Source organism: Prionailurus viverrinus, chromosome B4 (genome assembly GCF_022837055.1).
Source record: "Prionailurus viverrinus isolate Anna chromosome B4, UM_Priviv_1.0, whole genome shotgun sequence".
Lineage (NCBI taxonomy): Eukaryota > Metazoa > Chordata > Mammalia > Carnivora > Felidae > Prionailurus > Prionailurus viverrinus.
The window spans coordinates 40,768,376-40,790,542 of record NC_062567.1 but is presented as its reverse complement, the minus strand read 5'-3'; the positions used below and the strand labels follow the sequence as shown (position 1 = coordinate 40,790,542).

The 22,167-nt window shown below is 38.8% G+C and overlaps 1 protein-coding gene across 1 annotated transcript; it reads left to right on the top strand.

Moving 5' to 3' along the window:
* Positions 1-5,525: 5,525 nt before the first annotated feature.
* Positions 5,526-19,565, top strand: LOC125171205 (C-type lectin domain family 2 member A-like). The gene is made up of 6 exons (XM_047868413.1): positions 5,526-5,742; positions 7,101-7,251; positions 7,917-8,060; positions 13,200-13,369; positions 16,352-16,455; positions 17,472-19,565. Exons 2-6 carry the CDS (start codon positions 7,206-7,208, stop codon positions 17,593-17,595), a joined length of 588 nt encoding a protein of 195 aa, XP_047724369.1. The 5' UTR covers positions 5,526-5,742; positions 7,101-7,205; the 3' UTR covers positions 17,596-19,565.
* The last annotated feature ends 2,602 nt before the right edge of the window (positions 19,566-22,167 follow it).

The following is a 22,167-nucleotide window of genomic DNA, read 5'->3' as shown; positions in this document are numbered from 1 at the left end:
CAAACGTAATAATGAAACATTTGTTCTTCCTATCCATTGGCTCAATCTATTTATAGATAGGAGCTCAGTTTCTGCAAAAAAATGGAACTAAATTGAATTGTTGACTGGCGGTTAGCTTTGGCCTGGGACCCAGGTTTCACACAAAAGAAGGAAGCCATGTTGCCTAATAAATCGGGGAGAACAAAGGGGAAGCGGACCAAAGAATAAGACTGGGCAACATATTAGGGAAAAAGTATAAAGAATTTCCTTTTAAAAGTGAAGCAAAGTTTTTGGGAAAAAAATGTTAATTATAAAATAATGTGAATAATATGATAGTCCTATATAAAAATTTTATGCCTACTCCATACACTATTTATATGTACAGTTGACCCTTGAACAAATGGCAGGGTCAGGGGCATGGACCTACCTACCACACAGTCAAAAATCCAGTTAACTTTTGACCCCCCGCAAACCCGACTACTAATAGTCAACTGCTGATCAGAAGCCTACTGATAACATAAATAGTTGATTAATATACATTTTATATATGTACTATATACTTTATTCTCAAAATTAAGGAAGCTAGAGAAAAGAAAATGTTATTTAGAAGATCATGAAAGATCATGAAAGATCATGACTGTACTACATTTATCAAAAAAATTCTTAGAAAGATCATGAAAGATCATGACTGTACTACATTTATCAAAAAAATTCTGCATATAAGCATACCCACGCAGTTGCAACATGCGTTGTTCAAAAGTCAACTAGGCTTTTTTCCATACCCAAAGCTTCTGCCGACTCCTACATATGGACAATTTTTTTGCTTTAGCTTTAATTATATCTCTTCCCTAAAATCTGGAATCTTGTATACCAATGCCTACTAGACAACTTTACTTAGATGTTCAGAGGAACTTTAATATCGTTGTGCCCCCACATGAACTATTTATCACTAACTATGTTTGTTCTGTATTTCTTTTCCATTCTCTTCTCTTCTCTTCCTTTCCCTTCCCTTCCCTCCCCTCCCCTTCTTTTCTTTTATTTTTTCTTTTCTTTTTTTTGAGAGAGAGAGAGAGGGAGACAGAATCCCAAGCAGGCTCCTCACTGTGAGCACAGAGGCCAATGTGGGCTGAGCTGAAATCGAAGGCTTAACTGACTGACACACCCAGGTGCCCCTTTTGTTCTGTATTTCCTTCTTTCTTTTTCTTTTTATTTAAATTTTTTTCACATTTATTTTGAGATGTTTATTTATATTTGAGAGATTATTTATTTATGAGCGGGGGAGGAGCAGAGAGAGAAGGAGACACAGAACCTGAAGCAGGCTCCAGGCTCTGAGCTGTCAGCCCAGAGCCCGACGGGGGGCCCGAACTCGCAAACCGCGAGATCATGACCTGAGCCAAGTCAACCGCTTAACCCACTGAGCCACCCAGGCGTGCCTGTGTTTCTGATCATAGCTCTAGCAAACAAAATCCGCTAGCACCAATGGAAAACGTTTTTGGCCCCATGAACACACTGCAATTTAAATATTGCTCATGTTATTATGCCACTCCTACCCAAGACTGACTTCCCCACTTCCAATGCTTCTGTGCATAAATAGCTCCCTACTCAAGGTTTGACTAGGGCACATCTAAGTGGACATAGCCCGTATGCCCCTCAGCATCCTAAGTTCCAGGGGAGGTTGGGAAAGTGAACAGCTTTTTTAGCTTCTATGGTGGGGAAGGGCTTGCCTACCATCTGGATTCATGTAGCAAAGACTGCCTCAGCAAAGGAGAGTGACTCAGTTGCTGCACATCTGAAATGATGACAAATAAATATCCACTATACCATATTCTTCCCAGTCATCCAAATCAAATGCCTGCAAGTTATCCTACAATTATCTGTCTCCACGCATAAATCTTTGATGGGATGTATCTTTTTTTTTTTTGAACTTTTTAAAGTTTATTTATTTATTTTGAGAAAGAGAGGGAGAAAAAGAGAGAATCCCCCAGCAGGCTGCACGCTGTCAGCACAGAGCCTGACACGGGGCTCGCTCTCACGAACTGTGAGATCATGGCCTGAGCCAAGATCAAGAGTGAGACACTCAACTGGCTGGGCCACCTGGGTGCCCCTCAATGGCATGGATCTTGATGGCGACAAAGAAAAGTGGAGCAGAGGGCCTTAGTATGACATTAAAGAGGGTCGACAGAAAGACAAATTTTATTTATTTATTTTTAATTTTTTTTTAACTTTTATTTATTTTTGAGACAGAGAGAGAGAGACAGAGCATGAACAGGGGAGGGGTAGAGAGAGGGAGACACAGAATCTGAAACGGGCTCCAGGCTCTGAGCTGTCAGCACAGAGCCCGACGCGGGGCTCGAACTCACAGACCGCGAGATCATGACCTGAGCCGAAGTCGGACGCTTAACCGACCGAGCCACCCAGGCGCCCCAGAAAGACAAATTTTAAAATAAAGGCATACTAAGTAAATATATTTTAAAATACAGGGATACGTGACACGATAGGTCTATGTCTTAAGGCTACCAACAACCGACAAAGATCTCTTACAGGAAGGTCTCTAGGGGTCCGGTGAAAGAAATGGCACAGAAACGTGTAAAAACACACACGTAAACACACTCACACTTCCATATGTCTGTAATTGTTCATATATTTCTTGAAAGTCAAGACCTTATTTTATAATGTATATTTCACTATACTTCCTTTTGGCCCTTTAAAAAAAAAAAAAAAAGGACAGGGGCACCTCGGTGGCTCAGTTGGTTGAGTGTCCAACTCTTGATTTCAGATCAGGTCATGACCTCACGGTTCATGGCATGAAGCCCCGTGTCAGGCTCTGTGCTGTCAGTGCACAGCCTGCTTGGGATTCTCTCTTTTCCCCCTGTCTCTTTCTCAAAATAAACAAATACACTTTAAAAAAAAATTTTTTTTAAAAATTTTAAACAGCACAGAGCTTGCTTGGGCTTCTCTCTCTCTCCCTCTCTCTCTGCCCTTCCCCCACTTACACTCTCTTTGTCTCTCTCTTTCTCAAAATAAAAATGAATAAGCATTCTTAAAAGTTATAAGAAAAATCTTTTTAAAATGACGGTACGCAGCACAGTTTAAGTTGCATGGCCTCAAAAAATGTCTGGTCTTGACTAGAGTTTCTATATTCAGTATTAATGAATTGAATTCCCATGCAGAATTCAGAAGTTAAACTCATAGATTAGAAATATTAAAATCAATGGCATTTTTTCCCCGAACAAAAAGAAATCTCAAATAGTAGTGATTGCTTGGGCACAGTGAGCAAAAGCATGTTTTTTTTCCTGAAAATATGAAAAGTGATGTAATGGAGGTGGAAAAACCACCTGCTCTAATATTTTATAATAGACTTCTCATCTTCAACAGCTTTTATGCATGTTATGCATTTTATGCATAAATGCAACAGCCTTTATGGTTAGCTGTAAGAGGAAGAGGGCAATGAACAAGAATTTGAGAAACCCTGGTCTTTCCTTCCCTTGGACATGTACTAAAACTCTCTATCCTGAAAGACTTTACACAGTGGTTCTCTCAAACAATATTTATATAGTAAAAGAAGGGAGGTCACTCATATAAAAATATCATTACTAATACATGTATATATGAAGAGTTCCAAATAAGTTCTATCGACACTATGAGAGGGTACAACTATTTTGAAGGCAGATTAGGGGCACCAGGGTGGCTCAGTCTTGAGCATCTGACCTTTGATTTCTGCTCAGGTCATGGTCTTGCGGTTCATGGGATCGAGCACCGGATCAGGCTCCGTGCCGGGTGTGGAGCCTGGTTGGGATTCTCTCTCTCCCTCTCTCTCTGCCCCTCTCCTGCTCACACACACTCTCTCTCTCTTTCTCTCAAAATAAATAAATAAAACATTGGAAGAAAAAAAATGTGCATGTTTGGAAAATGATGCAAAGTCCACTATGGAAAAGAAGGAAAAGAAATGACCTGGATGGGGGCGCCTGGGTGGCGCAGTCGGTTAAGCGTCCGACTTCAGCCAGGTCACGATCTCGCGGTCCGTGAGTTCGAGCCCCGCGTCGGGCTCTGGGCTGATGGCTCGGAGCCTGGAGCCTGTTTCCGATTCTGTGTCTCCCTCTCTCTCTCTGCCCCTCCCCTGTTCATGCTCTGTCTCTCTCTGTCCCAAAAATAAATAAACGTTGAAAAAAAAATTAAAAAAAAAAAAAAAAAGAAATGACCTGGATGATGTAATTTCACATTTGAATCGCTTGGAGTCATTCCAAGGAGCCTACTTTTTATTCTGGAGATGACAGAGAAGAATTGAAAACAATTAAGCAACGAGACTTCTGAAGAGATTTATGATGTAGAAGAAAAAATGAGAGTAATGTGAAAGTTGGACTGAAAGAGAAGGAAAAGACTGGGCTGGAGGCAAAGTAATTAGAGGCTGTCATAGATGTGTGGTTGAGAGACGGTAAGACGCTAAAATATTTAGTAGAATTGGAGTGGGAAAGAAATATACACATTAGAAAGATATCTATGTATAATTGTGACCAATCTTATTTGTGGGAGAATATTTAAGTTGAATATTAGTCCTCAGTCTCTGCTTTGAACGTCATATGAGAGTTGAGAACAGATTTCAAATCCCAAGCAAATTTATCTACAAAGTTGGACATAGAGGCTGGAGAGAAAATGAATTGGCAAACAGAGAGTCAGAAGCCTTTACCAATCAGCTGAGTACCTTGAATAATTTATGCATTTATGCCTGGATTCATTTCCTTTATCTATAAAATTCAGTGGTTGAAATAGGGTCTTTTGTCTCTAAAATCATGACTCTACTTGTATGGATTAATTTTGCATTGCTATACAACTTTGTCCTTGCAAGTTAGATTACTGGATCTGCAACATTTATTTTTGAAAACATAACAGAGCCAGCAGGAAATGGACATATAGAGGAGTGAAGGAAAAAGGAACGTGATAATAAACGGAAAAAATACGAAAAGTTTACATGGAACTAATTTTGAAAAAAAAGGTTAATCCTACTACTTAGTATAAAGATGCTATCTCCCATAAGGGAAAATCAGAGGCAGAAAGCAGCACTCAGAGGCAGAAATCAGCACTCATAGGTAAAGTTCTTCACTGAAAACCAAAACAAAATCAGGGCACCTGGATGGCTCCGTCAGTTAAGCATCAGCGTTTGGCTCAGGTTCACACGGTTGGTGAGTTCGAGCCCCGCATCGGGCTCTGTGCTGACAGCTCGGAGCCTGGAGCCTGCTTTGGATTCTGTGTCTCCCTCTCTCTCTCTGCCCCTCCCCGACTCGGGCTCTGTCTCTCTCTTTCTCCCTCAAAAATAACCAAACATTAAAAACAAAACAAAAAAGACCTAAGAGACTGATTCAAAAAAAAAAAAAAAAAAGGCAAAATGTGACCAGGAGGGTTCCAGAAGTGCTCTAGCAAGTTAGGTTGTGGCCCTAGTTCACTCCTTGTACCCATACAGCTTTGCAATTCCTCTTAAGGGTAGTGAAGTGCACTTCCCCATTCCTTGCCTTTGAGGTCAACCAGGAGATAACCTTCAGCCAATGAGATGTTAATAGTGACTTGAAATATGCGGAATTGATGAGCTTACCCTCTTGTACCTCTGACATCTCTGTGCGAAGAGCTTCTGGAGTAGCGGCTGACTTTTCCGCCTGGACTCCGGGGTAGCCAAGAGACGAGCACACCAGACTCACGGCTTGAGGCAGGGTCACAGCCGCAATCAGCCTTGACCGGACAACCCAGACAACTTGGCCAACGCAGCACAGACTAGTGAGTGAGCCAGGGTTTGGGGCGTGCTTTGTAAAATAGCCTGAATACGGCAAGAGCTAACCGGTACGCAGGGAAAATGTATGCTTTTTAAGTAGCACGTAGAGTATTGGGATAATCTTTGCTTCGGATAAAGGCTTGAGAAAATAACCTAGCCATAGATTTCCCCATTTTCTCACTCTCTCTCTCTTTCTAACACATAGCCATGGCTCCTGAAATAAACGTTTTATTTGGGGATATGAATTAATAATCATATATTAAAACCATCAATATGCAAAATTAGAGAGAACTCTATAGCTTATAATCCAGCTTTAAAAACTGTCAACCCATTACTTTCCGTTTGTCTCCCAAGAAGGGGACTTCAAAATGCTGTTGTTGGGGCACCTGGGTGGCTCAGTCAGTTGAGCGTCTGACTTCGGCTCAGGTCATGATCTCACAGCTCGTGGGTTGGGTTCGAGCCCCGCATCGGGCTCTGTGCTGACCGCTCGGAGCCTGGAGCCTGCTTCGGATTCTGGGTCTCCTTCTCTCTCTGCCCCTAACCCACTCGCATTCTGTCTCTGTCTCTCTCAAAAATAAATAAACTTAAAAAAAAAAAAAAATGAAATGCTGCTGCTGAACGGGAGGTCTGCTTTCTACATCTGGAAATAGAAGTTGAGCATATGAGAACGCTCACAGAAAGGACCAGAACAGACAGAAGCAGTACAGTAGAGCAGAGTCGTTCAGTGATCAGAGCCAACGAATATATGTTTGGCCACATACTGGCTATATTACTTTAAGAACCCTTTTTACCTCTCTGTTACTTTCAGGAGGTTACTTCCTCTGTAAAGTAATGATAATAATAAGCTCCTGTTTCATTTCATTGTGAGTATAAATTAAGTCCTAAAACTGAAAAGCTCAGAACCAGGGCTACCATAGAGTGCACACACAATACACCTGAGGTATGATTGTTTCTATTATGATTATTAAAGTGATGCGATGTTCTTTTCACTGCAGTGTAAATTGGTATTTCATGCTGGACTTCTTTAGGATTGTTCTGTGGCTTGGATCCATCATGGTCAGAATTAACTACAAATTTTGGTAGGTCAAGGGGACGGTGTGAAAACTCTATCTGTCGGCCTCATAAACTACTGGACCTGGCTTCCTTTCCACTGAACCCCACAGTCAAAAGAATCATTTGGGAGGCCCCCACCACCTCCAGTGGCTCCTCAAACCACAGGGTAGCGGAATGATTTCCGGATGGCAATGTAGCAAAAGGACGGGAGTCGCATGATTGCTCAGACTTCCGAGGCGGTTTGTCATAATTTTGATATTGATGTGGAATTCTCATTTTAGTTTGCCTTAACTTCACTTTCTCATTTTAGCTTGTCTTCATATTGCTGACACTAAATCCAACCGGCGGGCGGAGATCTGGAATCCTGTGCATTCCCTACGACCAATCTGTATCGTTGCTTTGCTGAAAAAGAGACATGGACGATGGACTATCGCTGGGGAATTCAGATTTCCAGTCTAAGGGTAAGAAACGCATGCGTGACAGGCTCTAGGTGCTATGTGTGCAGTAAACAAATTTACGTTTGGTGGGTACCTGCTATCGATTCTGAGTCCTAACTCTCCTCAGAGAGTTGGTATCTCCATGCTCATTTCTTCTAGCCATGGCGTATTATTTTCAGCTATCGATCCAAAGTATCTTATAACCAGATCCACACTGGGTGGATAAAAGATAACGAATTTCTGTACTATTTTTAACAGCATCATTAGATAAAATTGACATACATTGAAATGCTTAGAAACAGCTTGCCAATTTCCACCCCCCTCCAAAAAAAAATGCCAGCTGAGAATTTTGTTTGGGATTATGATGAAACTATACATTCATTTGAGTGAAACTGACGACTTCACAAAGTGAAGTCCTCTGACTCACGAAAACAGCATCTTTCTCCATTTATTCATGTCTGTAATTTATTTCAGCAATGTTTTGTCGTCTTCAGTGTACGTTTTGCATGTCTCTTGTCAGATTTATCCATAAGTATTCAATATTTTATGCAGTACTGTAAATGGTATATTTTAATTTTCCATTGATCACTGAGAGCAGATAAATATGATCAGTTTGCGTATACGGATCTTGTTCTTCTACCATTCCAAACTCGAGTTAATAATGAAAAACTGATTGATTGTTTTAATAGGAGACATTATCACTTTCAACCTTACCAACAAACCACAAGGACCCTCAAAAAGGAATAAAGAGAGACTTTGTATCTGTAAAGTTGTCACCATTGTCATGTTCTTTCTGATGATTTTGATAACTGCCCTGGCCACAATTTTAGCAGGTGGGTTGCCCACTTCCCAAATACGCTCATGTTAACTCTTATAAAATATTTCACTGTATGTGTGCTTTAAGGGTAATTCTTGAACATCTTTGTGCATGGAATGGACATATGTTTCTTCTTCTATAAACTGAGGATAATAGCTGTATTTCATACTGTGAGGATAACAGTAACGCATATGAAACTTTCTTCTAAACCAGTGTGACTTATAGTCCTTACAAGGTAAGGGGCTCATGGTAAAATAGTACATCTCCATACTGCATCCTTCATCAAAAAAGTCTCATTATGAAGAAATATAAAAAGAACTGCACAGTATATTTGTAGCATAGTTAACAATGAATCACCAGGTCCTTATCTCCCTGTGGACTGGTAGCAATTTATAGAATATTATCTAGTTGGGGACTACCTTGCCCTAAACCATATACTTTTACATATATATTAGTATTTTTTTTTCTAAACTGCTTCTAGTTAATGACTATGTTGATAAGAGTGGAAATTGAGTTTAAGGTGCAAAACATTTGATCTGTGTCTGGTTGTGCAGCTTCCAATGATGGGGTCACATTATCAAGCTCCAATTAAAATTCACAACTATACATATGGGCTACAGAGAATTGGACAAGAAGAAATTGTTACTATCCTAATGACCATATTTTGTACACAAAATATCAATTACTCTGAGATTCTAAAAGGAAGTTTAGAATGGTATATCGCCCTCTCATGATAGTAAACTATGTACGTATTTTCTGAAAATAACTTGAAACAATTTTAATGAGATGTTTCAAAATATATGCATAAGTATATATGCATTTGGTGGGCATATATAAATGTGTATATGATTTACACATGAATATATGTATTATACATGTATATATGTACATATATACATGTATATATTTCTGTACATGTATAGAAATATATATACATGTGAATACCCTGTATGTAGATAAATAGATAATTAGATAAGGAGATGCAGAAAGAAATCATTATACAAACTCGGCATTAGGCTGTGTGTTGACAACAAAGACAGATACGATTCCTGCCTTCATGGAACTTACTCCACAAAGCAAAGTCATGAGTCAAATAATAAGAATGATGAGTTCCATGAGAAGGACATAAGTAATGAAGTCCAGGTGAGTAAACAGCTTTGCCAAAAAGACTATGACATCATATTAGGTGAATGGGCTTAAATATTTACAGTAAAAATTTTAGCACCAAACTATTCCTCTTTGAGGCATGGTCTAAAGTTATAATTTATACCTAACTACAAACTAAGGAGACTGTTGCCCAAATAAAAGCATAAATGATATCTATTGGTCAAGTTAAGGAAATAAACATTATTGATATTTTTGCTCAGCTTAAATTACACTGTAATTACAGTCATATAACTTCTCTGGACAAAATAATAAAAATAATTAAGAGGAAGGAGAAGGAGGAGGAGGAGGAGAGAAGCTGGAGGGAGAGGAGGAGAAGGAGAAAGATTTTTGATAAAACCAAATATACATTTGTAAAGCGTTTTATGCTTTATAAAATATTTTAATGCACAACATTTTATTTGCATTTTCTAGTGACCCAGAGCTGTAGTAAAGTATTAGTGTTCTTATTTTCTTTTGCTATACACAAGGACTTTGAACGTCAGAGATAGCAGCTGTTTAAAGACCGTTGAGTAGACCCAAGTTACAACCTGAATCCAAGTCCTCTGCATTTTATTCATCATTCTTACAATATCTACAATGCTGTCTCTCTCTTTTTTGTTAATTTTTTTTTTTAATCTTTATTTTTACTTTTGAGAGGGAGAGAGACACAGAGGGCGAGCAGGGGAGGGGGCAGAGAGAGAGAGGGAGACATAGAATCCGAAACAGGCTCCAGGCTCTGAGCTGTCAGCACAGAGCCCGATGCGAGGCTTGAATTCGCGGACCGTGAGATCATTACCTGAGCCGAAGTCAGACGCTTAACTGCCTGAGCCACCCAGGCGCCCCCAATGTTGTCTCTTTCTAAGTGAGCTTATTTCCTATGGTTTATATAAAAAAAAATACCCACTTATTTGTTAAAGGAGCTGAAATATGTGCAACCTGTTCTTAGAAACGTAGGGTTTCTTCCAGGCCACCTACTGCAGTCAGTACAGGCCATGCTCACAGATGCTCCTAGTTTTCTCTCAGTGGAATTTATTCAGTGGACTTCCTACGGATCCTCATTTGTGTTCTCTGATTCAAGCCATGTTGAAGAGAATATTTTATAAACTGGGTCACACAACGCTACAGACAGTTGATAAAGGTTAATATGCTTTATCTTGTAGTGATATTGAACTATGGGACCAGAATTCCATCTCCCAGTTTTATCTTTCGTTATGAGTCATCCAGGGTCTAGCATCTCAGTTTCTCTATTTATACAGCAGAGGACTGGATTCAATAGTTTTTAGTGCTGCCTGTGATGCTAAAACTCACTGATTTCCTAAAGTTATCAAGCAAAAGTAAGGGGTATTTAACACAACCTAGGATGCTAAATTCCTGTGACCCAGATCAGATGATGCAGTTTGTGCGTTGATGTAAAAACGAGCTTTTCTTACTTAATAGATATGAATACTTAGGTTAAAATAGGCAAAGGTCTAATCAGGTCTAGAATAAAAATTGTTCCTTCACTTAGGTATACTTGAGAACAGTTATATAGATTTTTCTTGGATGGGTATAACTGCTATATATTTTGTTGATTTATGCAGCAATCAGACATGACATAATCGCCAGGTATAGCAATTTACCTATAGAGAGGAATAGAGAGATAGAGATAGAGAGATAGAGATAGAGAGAGAAGAGGCAAAAATTACATATATATACACAATATATATAGCTATATATATAGTGTATATATATGTAATTTTTAATATTACATATTTAATATTAGTTATAGCTATATATATAATGTGTATATATATGTAATTTTTAATATAATTAAATACATACATACATAAACATAATATGTAATTTTTAATATTACATATTTAATATTAGCTATAGCTATATATATAATGTCTATATGTGTAATTTTTAATATAATTAAATATAAAATATAAATATAAATATAAATATAAATATAAAATATTTATAAAATAAATTTATAAAAAAATAAAAAATGTAAATATAAAAATAAAATATAAAATATATTTATTTTATATATATAAATATATATATATAATATTTATATTATATATATTTATATAAATATATTTATATAAATATAAATAAAATATATATATTAAAATATAAATAAATATAAAAATATATATTTTAATATAAATATATAGCTATAGCTATATATATAATGTATATATATGCATAAATATATATGTATATATAATGTATATATATAATGTATATATGTATATAGCTATAGCTATATATATAATGTCATAGCTATAATGTATTAAATCTGATAGTCTATTAGAAGCCAAGAGCATGGAAAGTAGAGTATGATCAATTCCAATGGGATGGAGTGGAGGAAATTCATAGAGGAAATTGTGCTGTAACATAATAGATCATTTAAACACAAGGAGATACTTGCCAGTTGGACAGGATGAAATTGTTTTATTGCAAGTTAAGGTGGGGGTATGGCATTGAAGAACACAGAGCAGCGTGAGCAAAGGCCCAGATATTACCTAAAGTAACATGACATGTATAAGGGACTAGGAGAAGTTTGGTAAACAAGAAAATGGAGACAGAAACAAAGGGCCTACAGAAAAACCAGATGAAATAAAGCTGCAGATGTAAACAGAAATCAAATTCTGATGCACTTTTCATTAAAGTTCAAAGAAAAAGTTTGACTTTAAACATAACTTAAGCATCATAGAAGCATATGCAGAACCGGAACAAGTATCTCCCACTTAGTTATTTTGTGCACTTTATTTTTTTATTATTTTTTAATATATAATTTATTGTCAAGTTAGCTAACATACGGTGTATACAGTGTGCTCTTGACTTTGGGAGTAGATTCCCGTGATTCCTTGCTTACATACAACACCCAGTGCTCATCCCCACAAGTGCCCTCCTCAATGCCCATCACCCATTTTCCCCTCTCCCCCACACCTCCCCCCCCATCAGCCCTCCGTTTGTTCTCTGTATTTAAGTCTCTTGAACACTTGTCTTTTCCCCAAATCTATTTTTCTTCTAACAAGAATTTTAATGAATCAACAGCCCCTCAATCCAGTCCATACATCATCACCTATCTCTAATTTTGAGACAATCCTTTTAGTGTAAGGCGTAAAACCTTAACCACGTGTATAAGCAACACCTAGCTCCTGTTCGATTTTCTGGCCTCGGTTATGGTCCACTGATGCTGATTTTCCTTTCTCAAGTGAAAAGGACCTTTACCCTCCAGGTCCTTTACACGCTCACTTCCTCTTTGCTGAGAACGTGCTCTCCTCATCCCTCGTCTAGTGAGCTAGCTCTCTGCATCCTTGAAGTGTCACCTGAAATGTCGACTCCAACCCCCACCCCTGAGCGGGACCAACTCCCCTCAACTCTTGTTCTCTTAGTACCCGTGGCTATCCCTTTTGTATCACTCCTTGAAATTGTTAATTACTTGTTCACTCTCCATCTGCCCCACTAGGCTCTCAGCACAATGATGGCAGGGACCATGTCTGTAATAAATACACACAACGATGCTTAACATAGGGTACACTCACAAATATATATTTTTTTATTGACTGGATGAGTGTCCATTAGGCAATCGTATATAGGAGATCTCTGACGAGAGGCCTGGGTTGGGCACATCAATTCAATAATTATCAGTATAAGCATGACAGCGTCATGAGAATGAGTGTGCTCACCTAGGAGGAGTGTGTCACCGGAGAAGAGCAGGGAGTCTTGAACCCGAGCAATGCCAGCATCTACACGAGTGGCGTCTGCCATGGATTTCTTCCAACTTAGCAAGAAAATAAATAAGAGAATTTACGATCTGTCCTCATTTGGAGAAAAACGAAGAATGACTAAGGACATCCCGAAACTTCAGACTGAAGGGCCAAAAGCTAATCTGGTGAATTTCATATCTAGGGATAAGATAATCGTTTTACATCAAATTCTAATGCGCCTCAGAGCAGAACATTCAGGGCGTGCCACCGCCTCGGTAGTTAATATATCAGGAAATTGTTTTCAGTTGAAAAACACAAATCTTCCGCTGAACGCGTGTCATGCTTGGATGGCTGGATTGGTTACCTAGGAAAGTGCTTCTATTTCTCCGAAAGTACAAGCACCTGGACAGCAAGCCAGAACTTCTGTGCCTCTCATGCAGCCACTCTTGCTGTCTTCAACACCACAAAAGAACTGGTAAGGCAATTCTTTTAAATTATGATTATGTTCTTGGGGGTTATAGCTGATACGGAAGATGCACACTGGAAATGGAAATGGTCCAAAAAAGACCCTCTCATCCATCATAGAAGAAACCCCCCCCCCTTTTTTTTTCCACATCAGCTTAATCAAAGAAAGAGCTCACGTCAGACCACACTCACCTCCCACGTCAGGTCAGATCAACCCTTAGAGTAAAAATTATTAGACAACATTTAGGACATGACTTCCCCCACCTGACTTTTCCAACTGGGAGTAGAAAGATTTAGAAATAAGTTACATACTAGGCATTTTTCCCTATGCCTAATATAGAGCAGCTTATATATTCCTGCCTCGACTCTAAAAGCAGGGTTAGAGTGGTATATCTCCCACCAGAAAGATCCGACTATTCTTCAAAAAAATTCAACTGCATAATTAGCTAGCTCTATATTTTTGAGTGAAATACAGCAGCAAAATCCAGGGAAAGTCCAAAACCACTTCCCACGAAGCTCAGACCCATGAAGCCATAATAAAGCCCTCAGTAATGAACTGTTATTGCCTACCTGTTTTACACCAAATTAAAGTTGCTTTTTGTGGAACTATATTCAAAAAATAATAATAAGCAGAAATTCATGGCAAACCAGGTGTCAGAGATACTGGAAAGGATTAATAAAGGAGTCAAGCATAACCAAGAAGGTCTGGTAGGTTCAAGGCATAGAAAAGGGTTAATGGAAAAACTTAAAAGCACACAGTACAAACTTCCCCCGACCAGAAATAATAGAGATAGAGAACAATAGAGGTGGCAAGAGACAAAACAGTTAAGACCTCACGGAGCACAGGGATGCATTTAACATTTATTGAACCCTTACTCTGCCAGGAAAGGACAGAACAGGGATTGTCCTAAATTTGAACTAATTTTGTAGCTCGTTCTGACAAGGAGTTTGGGATAAGTACATTCAGATGGCTGAAAAGTAGAAATGAAGTCATACATTCCATTCTATAGAATAATCAAGAAACTAGAGCAGTGAAAAAACGGGAAGTATCAGATGAATACGGAAACAAAACAAAGGAAATACTTTGACTGAAAAGCACAGTCACTGAAATAATTTTTGGAATAAACAAACAAGAGTTCAACAAAATAATGAGGATATACAAAAGCAATGCTGGTTCTGTACATAGAAAGAATTGATCACAGAAAAAAAAAACAGATATATGCACCTGATTATAAACAGTAGAGATTATAAGCAGTAGATATTTTTTTTTAATTTTAAAAATTTTAAACTTTTTAATTTTAAAAATTTTAATTTTAAAAATTATAAACAGTAGAGATTTTAAAAAATTTTTTAAATGTTTATTTTTAGTTTTGAGACACAGAGAGAGACAGAGCATGAATGGGGGAGGGTCAGAGAGAGAGGGAGACACAGAATCTGAAGCAGGCTCCAGGCTCTCAGCGGTCAGCACAGAGCCCGACGCGGGGCTCAAACTCAGGAACCGTGAGATCATGACCTGAGCTGAAGTCGGACACTTAACCGACTGAACCACCCAGGTGCCCCTAAACAGTAGAGATTTAAAAGCATAAAATCTTACAAATAATTTTATGCCAATGAATTTGAAAACTTTGAAGAAATGGATAATTGTCTAAATAATTATTTAAACAATTGTGTAGACAACCGAAATTTGGATATGTATGGACAGACATATTCTTAAAAAATTAAATTGTGAGCATTAAAGGGTAAAAAGTGTTCAAACAAACTAAAGCATTCAAATAAAGACATAGAGAAAGTATCAACCCAACAGAACTCACAAAAAGCTAAAATAAGGGGAAAAAAAACTAGTAGTCAAAAAACACGACACTGACAAATCCAAATACGACAGCAATCGTGATAAAATGATTTTTAAATGCTTTTAATTTGTTTCTTAAATGAAAAAAAAATTATCAGATGGTTTAAAAAAAAAAGCAATAAAGTCCAGTAACGTGCTACTTACGGAGACATAAGCACATACGCATACACACACGTGTGAACACACACATAAAGGTTAGAAAAATGAAAGGAAATATATGCAAAGCAATTACTAACCAAATCCAAACAAAACGTAAAAGCTAGGCTATTGGTAATAATGTCAGAAACTATAATGTATCAGAATGAATTACGAAGATATATAAAACCTGAATGAACCAATTGTGCAATGTATTTTACTGCTGAGATTGTCCTGTTCCAAAAGGCACCAAACCTAAGGTTTACTGGCAAATTTGACCAAGCCATCACAGAACAGATCATGTCTGTCTTCTAACAATTCTTTTAGAAATGAAAAAGAGGGGCACCTGGGTGGCTCAGTTGGTTAAGCATCCGACTCTTAATTTCGGCTCAGGTCATGATCTCATGGTTCATGGGTTTGAGCCCTGCGTCGGGCTCTGTGATAGCAATGCGGAGCCTGCTTGGGATTCTCTATCTCCCTCTCTCTCTGCCCCTCCCCTGCTCTCTTTCTCTCTCTCTCTCTCTCAAAATAAACAAACACTTTTTAAAAAAGAAAATAGGGGCGCCTGGGTGGCTCAGTTGGTTGAGCGTCCGACTTCAGCTCAGGTCACGATCTCACGGTCCGTGAGTTCCAGCCCCGCATCGGGCTCTGGGCTGATGGCTCAGAGCCTGGAGCCTGCTTCCGATTCTGTGTCTCCTTCTCTCTCTGCCCTTCCCCCATTCATGCTCTGTCTCTCTCTGTCTCAAAAATAAATAAAAATGTTAAAAAAAAATTTAAAAAAAAGAGAAAAGAAAAAAGAAAATAGAATAGGAAGAAAGCTACCCAATGCAATTTACTAGGGTAGTTGTTACAGAAGTAACTGAACCCATGAACTAACCTGTGAACCAGATAAGGACACTGCCGCCTTCCAAATATGAAAGTCTGTATTTCTCCAAAAAGTATAACGAGACAAAAGAAAATCCAACCGAATGAAGCATTTGCTATTCATCCTAATATACTTTCTTAAAGGATTTCCTGAAGCGATATTCTGACCACTCTCAATATTGGATTGGACTGAGTCGAGAAGCAGGACAGAGCTGGAAGTGGATAGATGGAACCATATACAGTGGTTGGTAAGTCCTGGGTCTGTAATTTATCCACCGAAAGCTGGGGCTCTAAGCCCTTTGCCACCACAGAGAGATCTGAGCTAAAATCCATACACACCATTCTCCTGGAAGTTTCCTTTGTGGTGGAGAGTAAAATGAGCCCAGAGAAAAAGTGGTGATGTAAATTATTGTATAAAGTAAAGGGGCGCCTGGGTGGCTCAGTTGCTTGAGCGTCGGACTTTGGCTCAGGTCATGATCTGACCGTTTGTGGGTTCGAGACCCACACCGGGCTTTGAGCTGGCAGTGCGGAGCCTGCTTCAGAGTCCGTCTCCCTCTCTCTCTCTGCCCCTACCATGCTTGTGCTCTCTCTCTCTCAAAAATAAATAAACATTAAAAAAACGATTGTACAAAGCATTTAATACTTGTAATGTTCCAAACAATGTTTCATATCATTTGACTTCCACAACAGCCGTGGGAAATTGGCATATTTATCTCCACTTTACGGGGGCGAGACATCAATGTTCAGAGATGTGACTACTTCTAGAATTTCACAACACATGTTTAACACGTGCTTAGCAGTAAATCCTGCACTTCTTCACCATATAGGTTCCAGGTTTTTTTGAGTTTCTGAAGCCGCATTTAAGGCCAACGCATATGAGTTCACTTTGCGTTATATTCAAACACTACCGTGTTGGGTAAGAGTAAACGCTCCCTGGGGCGCCTGGGTGGCGCAGTCGGTTAAGCGTCCGACTTCAGCCAGGTCACGATCTCACGGTCCGTGAGTTCGAGCCCCACATCAGGCTCTGGGCTGATGGCTCAGAACCTGGAGCCTGTTTCCGATTCTGTGCCTCCCTCTCTCTCTGCCCCTCCCCCGTTCATGCTCTGTCTCTCTCTGTCCCAAAAAATAAATAAACGTTGAAACAAAAATTTAAAAAAAAAGAGTAAACGCTCCCAGCAGAGGAAGATTTTTCTGCAGTCACGCCAGTCAGGACTCACTCATCCTGTCGCCTTTGTTTTTTTCCCCCTTCTGTGTTTCGTTTTAGGTTTCAAATCATTGGAATTGGAGAATGTGCCTATCTACACAAAACGGGGATCAGAGGCTCCAGTACCCGCTTGGTTAGAAAATGGATTTGTAGCAAATCAGACCTATGCATACCCAGAAGTTAAGACATCATGGATCTAAGATATTTTACGTAAAATAGTGTAAAAGGAATAATTTTATTCCTCTTGAAGGAAACATATTATATTAATATGAAAGTACGTGAGATTCATGTTTAGAAATTTCCATTGGTGTTTTACTCCGCGTCTCTACACCCATGTTTATAAATCTTCTAGAGTCTTAGGATTCAAGAAATACATGCCCCAACGTCTGTTCCCAAATCTCACAGAATAAAACTTCTGATACGTAATACATCAAATACGAATGAAAAACTTAAATGACATTTTACGGTATTTACGCCTCTGGATTCAGAGTAATGTCATTTAAAGTGGCTTGTTTTTCTAAGAACTGCAATATTTTTGCCCTGCCTCCTTACTTTTATTATCGATACTAGTTGATGTTCTTTTGGTTTTGCAATATGTATGAGAGTCACTCGTGAATGTAGCGTTACGGAAACACGAGCATCGTGTTGAAATGCGTTGAGTTACTAGCTAAACGAATCGCTTTCATGCGCCAACCCCACAGGCCATCATGTTCAGACCATCAGGATTTTGAGTAAATAGTCTGAACTAGCACCTGTCTAGTAGCGAATGCCAGGAACCTATTGTACAATGGACAATACCAATAGTATAAATTTGGGGAACAAATGGGTGAAGGAGGTATTTGAACTCTGCTGCTCAAGCCTCTAGTTGAGAAAACGACAAATCAGGTTCTGTGGCAGAGTGTGTAACTTTTCAGAGAATATGATCTTCCCAGTGACTCGAGGTTAACGAGATCTGTTTGTTAAAAATGACCCTTGCATTAAAGTGAAATCTGTGATCTGCATCTTATGGGTACGTAATGTAGGCTCACTGCTAGAAATGAAAACAGTTGTAATAGAACACAGACTGGAGAACGGGACAAGTAAGAACTCAGGAAAAGAGCAGTGGGGTCTCATTCTTGTATCTTTTCCAAGCCAGGCCAAGGTTTCCATGTTTCCATCCCCTCTCCGCACCCTCATTTTCACTTCCCTTTCCTCCCTGTACTTCCCTCTCTCCTATTCTTCAGAAAATCAGAGATGGGACAGATGAACCTTTCACGTTTAATTATCAAACAATAGAAGAAGTGCACAAACAAATGTATATCTTGTATGGAAAGGTTCAGCGGCAACGGAAGGAAGTGCGTGCCCAAAGCCGAGAAGGAGGCTCCCAGTGAAATCATTACAGGGGAAATATTGTTTGTTTTTTAATTTTTTTTTAATATTTGTTTATTTTTGAGAAACAGAGTGAGACAAAGCGTGAGCAGGGGAGGGGCAGAGAGAGAAGGAGACACAGAATCTGAAGCAGGCTCCAGGCTCTGAGCAAGCCGTTGAATGCACAGTTCTGGAACTCATGAGCAAGTCTGGGCTGGATACACGACATGGACACGAGTAGAGCCCCCAGAGGTCCGAGGGAATATGTTGACCTGACGAAAGTAGAAAAGCCCTTGGTAGCAAAGAGTCATTGCTTGCCTTATGAGAAAATAATTTTCTTTTACAAATGCTTGTTACTTGATTTTTGTTTTATTTTTTAGGTAGGCTGTAAAGCTAGATTGCTTAGTCTTAGTCACAAAGCTGAATCTGTGCCCATACGAGCACTAATACAACAATAGTATAATTTCAGACAAATAAATTAGTTCATATGTATTTACAGAACTATTAAATGAGAGAAGTGCATTGTTTTCAGAAGATGAGATGCCGAAACGTTTGGAGATGGTTGGACTTGCAAAACTTCCAATACTGGATAGTGTCCAAGATCACATAGGAAAATGTAAAATGTTTCTTTGCCCTTTCAAGTTACAGTTTTAAAAATGAGGTGATCATTGTATCTATATAATAAAGCAAAAATGTCAAGAATCCCTTTGTATGACTCATGGCTTTTATGGCACCCAGTGCTATTGCATACAGATTTTAAAGTTATCTGCCTCGAGTTTACTAATTAATACTGAAATAAAGCTGTTCCTGTGAAAACAAATTGAGAGTTTTGGTGGTTTTGTTTTTTTAAGTTTGTTTATTTATTTACTTGGAGAGAGAGTAAATGGGGGCAAGTGAGGGGGGGGAGACGGAGGATCCAAAGCAGGTGCTGCACTGTCAGCACGGAGCCTGGCATGGGGCTCGAACTCACAAACCATGAGATCACAACCTGAGCCGAAATCAAGACTCGGAGACTTAAGCGACGAGCCACCCAGGCCCCTCAAGTTTTGGTGTTTTGTAAATAAAATAAAAATATTCATACATCTTTCTTCCAAGACAATAATGAATAATTATGCTTCGAAGTGCATATCCCTGAGATTCTAGAAAGACAAGTTCTTTTTTTTCTTTTTACCATCTTATTTAGTTTATTTTTTAAATTTACATCCAAGTTAGCATATAGCGCAACAATGATTTCAGAAGTATATTTCTTAATGCCCCCTAGCCATTTAGCGCCCCCTCTCCCGCCACCCCCCCAGTAACCCTCTGTTTGTTCTCCATATTTAAGAGTCTCTTATGTTTTGTCCCCCTCCCTGTTTTTATATGATTTTTGCTTCTCTTCCCTTACGTTCATCAGAAAGACAACTTGTAAAAGTTAAAATATGTTTATACTTGACGAAAATTTTTGTTATACTTTTCAGTATACTATCTATATGCACTTAAGTAGGAGTATATATGTATATGTTATATATATACACACACACGAAGTATATATTTTTATTTTTAGTATGTATATATTTATAGTATATATATAATCAATAGTGTATATATTTTTATACACATACAAGTATTAAAAAGTATGAAAGTAACATGGCAATTTATACAGTGATTAGTGGAGAAGCCAGGGTGTTCAAGACAAATGAGGATACATGAAGGAAAAAAGATATTTAGGAATACAATGTTATCATTGTGTAAGAGTGAATATATGACACTTCATTTGACTTGAAAAATGTTTACTTGGAAATGGGAATACTAATCCAGTTGCTATACAGTATCTACAGGGATATGTTCCCAGAGTAGTAATTTAATACTCATGAACAGCTTACTGTTGAGGGTTTATTGAAAGATTCTCTTCTTCTTCTTGCGAGTTCTGCGTTTGATCTGGCCTAATGCCATATCTGATATGTATCTCAGACCTACCACTTTGGAGTTGCCATATCATCCAATGTGCATTTTAACTATTAAAATAATCTCGGGGCGCCTGGGTGGCGCAGTCGGTTAAGCGTCCGACTTCAGCCAGGTCACGATCTCGCGGTTCGTGAGTTCGAGCCCCGCGTCGGGCTCTGGGCTGATGGCTCAGAGCCCGGAGCCTGTTTCCGATTCTGTGTCTCCCTCTCTCTCTGCCCCTCCCCCATTCATGCTCTGTCTCTCTCTGTCCCAAAAATAAATAAACGTTGAAAAAAAAATTAAAAAAAAAAATCTCATTTTTTGGTCTTTTTTTGGGGGGGGGGGAGGATAATCAAACTGGTTTCTGGGAATTAAAAAAAAGTTCAGTGGGAAAATAATAATGGCATAAAGGGAACCCTCAAGAGTAAAGAAGAAAAGTGGTATGGAGAGTTCCTTAGCCAAGGCTATTCCAACAGGTTCACCTTGGTGACCTGGCTACCCAGCAAATCAACGCGAAGGGGGCCATGCACTGAGGTGCACCTTACTGTGTGAACACAGTGTTAGAGAGAAGCGTGCTGAGAGGGGCCGGGGTGCAGTACAACTGGTTTTCTCTTTTTCACACTTCTAACCACCCTAATGTTGGGTCTTTTTCTGTTATTAGAGGTAACATACCAGATGAGTTGAAAAATTGTCATATAATATAAAGTTTGTCAAAGAAGGGAAGAAAGGGCCAGGGAACAACGGGAGCAGGAAATGACATAGTAAAATTTCAGGAGCAAAGGAATCTCAGCCCTTCTTCCTTTCTGGGGAAAGGGAGGCAGATTTAGCACTTGACTATAATAGGAAAATAAGTGGGAAGTTGAAGGTGGTCTCATCAAAGCCTTTACCTACTGAAGCAATAATTTTCCCCAAGCCGCATACATACACAGAAACATACATGAATTCCAAAAGAAGTCTGAAGCTTAAGGATAACAACTTCTAAGGTGTCATAAATTATGAATTTATTCCTAAAGGATTTTTCACTCAGAATCTTCTTAAAAAAAAAAAAGAAGTTTTAATGTTTATTTATTTTTGAGAGAAAAACAAAGTGTGAGCAGGGGAGGGGCAGAGAGAGAGAAAGACACAGAATCTGAAGTAGGTTCCAGGCTCTGAGCTGTCAGCACAGAGCCTGACGTGGGGCTCCAACTCCCGGACCATGAGATCATGACCTGAGCCAAAGTCAGACACTTAACCGACTGAGCCACCCAGGCTCCCCTCACTGAGAATCTTCTAATTTACGTTATTTAATATACTCCCTTCGCAACAATTAGAATCACTATATAATTAAAAATATTGAATTGGAGAACTGGGTAATCTAAAAATATCTTTAGTTGTGATTCAGGCGATCTAATCCCTTAAAATATACACATATGTAGACATATAATGGAAATAATAAGACAAGCTTTGCTTTCTATTAGGATTTTTAGACATGGCTAATTAAATTCAC

Coding starts and splice junctions, on each gene's coding strand:
- LOC125171205 (XM_047868413.1), top strand. CDS start 7,206: ATGGACGATGGACTATCGCTGGGGAATTCAGATTTCCAGTCTAAGG. Junction 7,252..7,916: donor TTCAGATTTCCAGTCTAAGG/GTAAGAAACGCA, acceptor TTGTTTTAATAG/GAGACATTATCACTTTCAAC. Junction 13,370..16,351: donor TCAACACCACAAAAGAACTG/GTAAGGCAATTC, acceptor ACTTTCTTAAAG/GATTTCCTGAAGCGATATTC.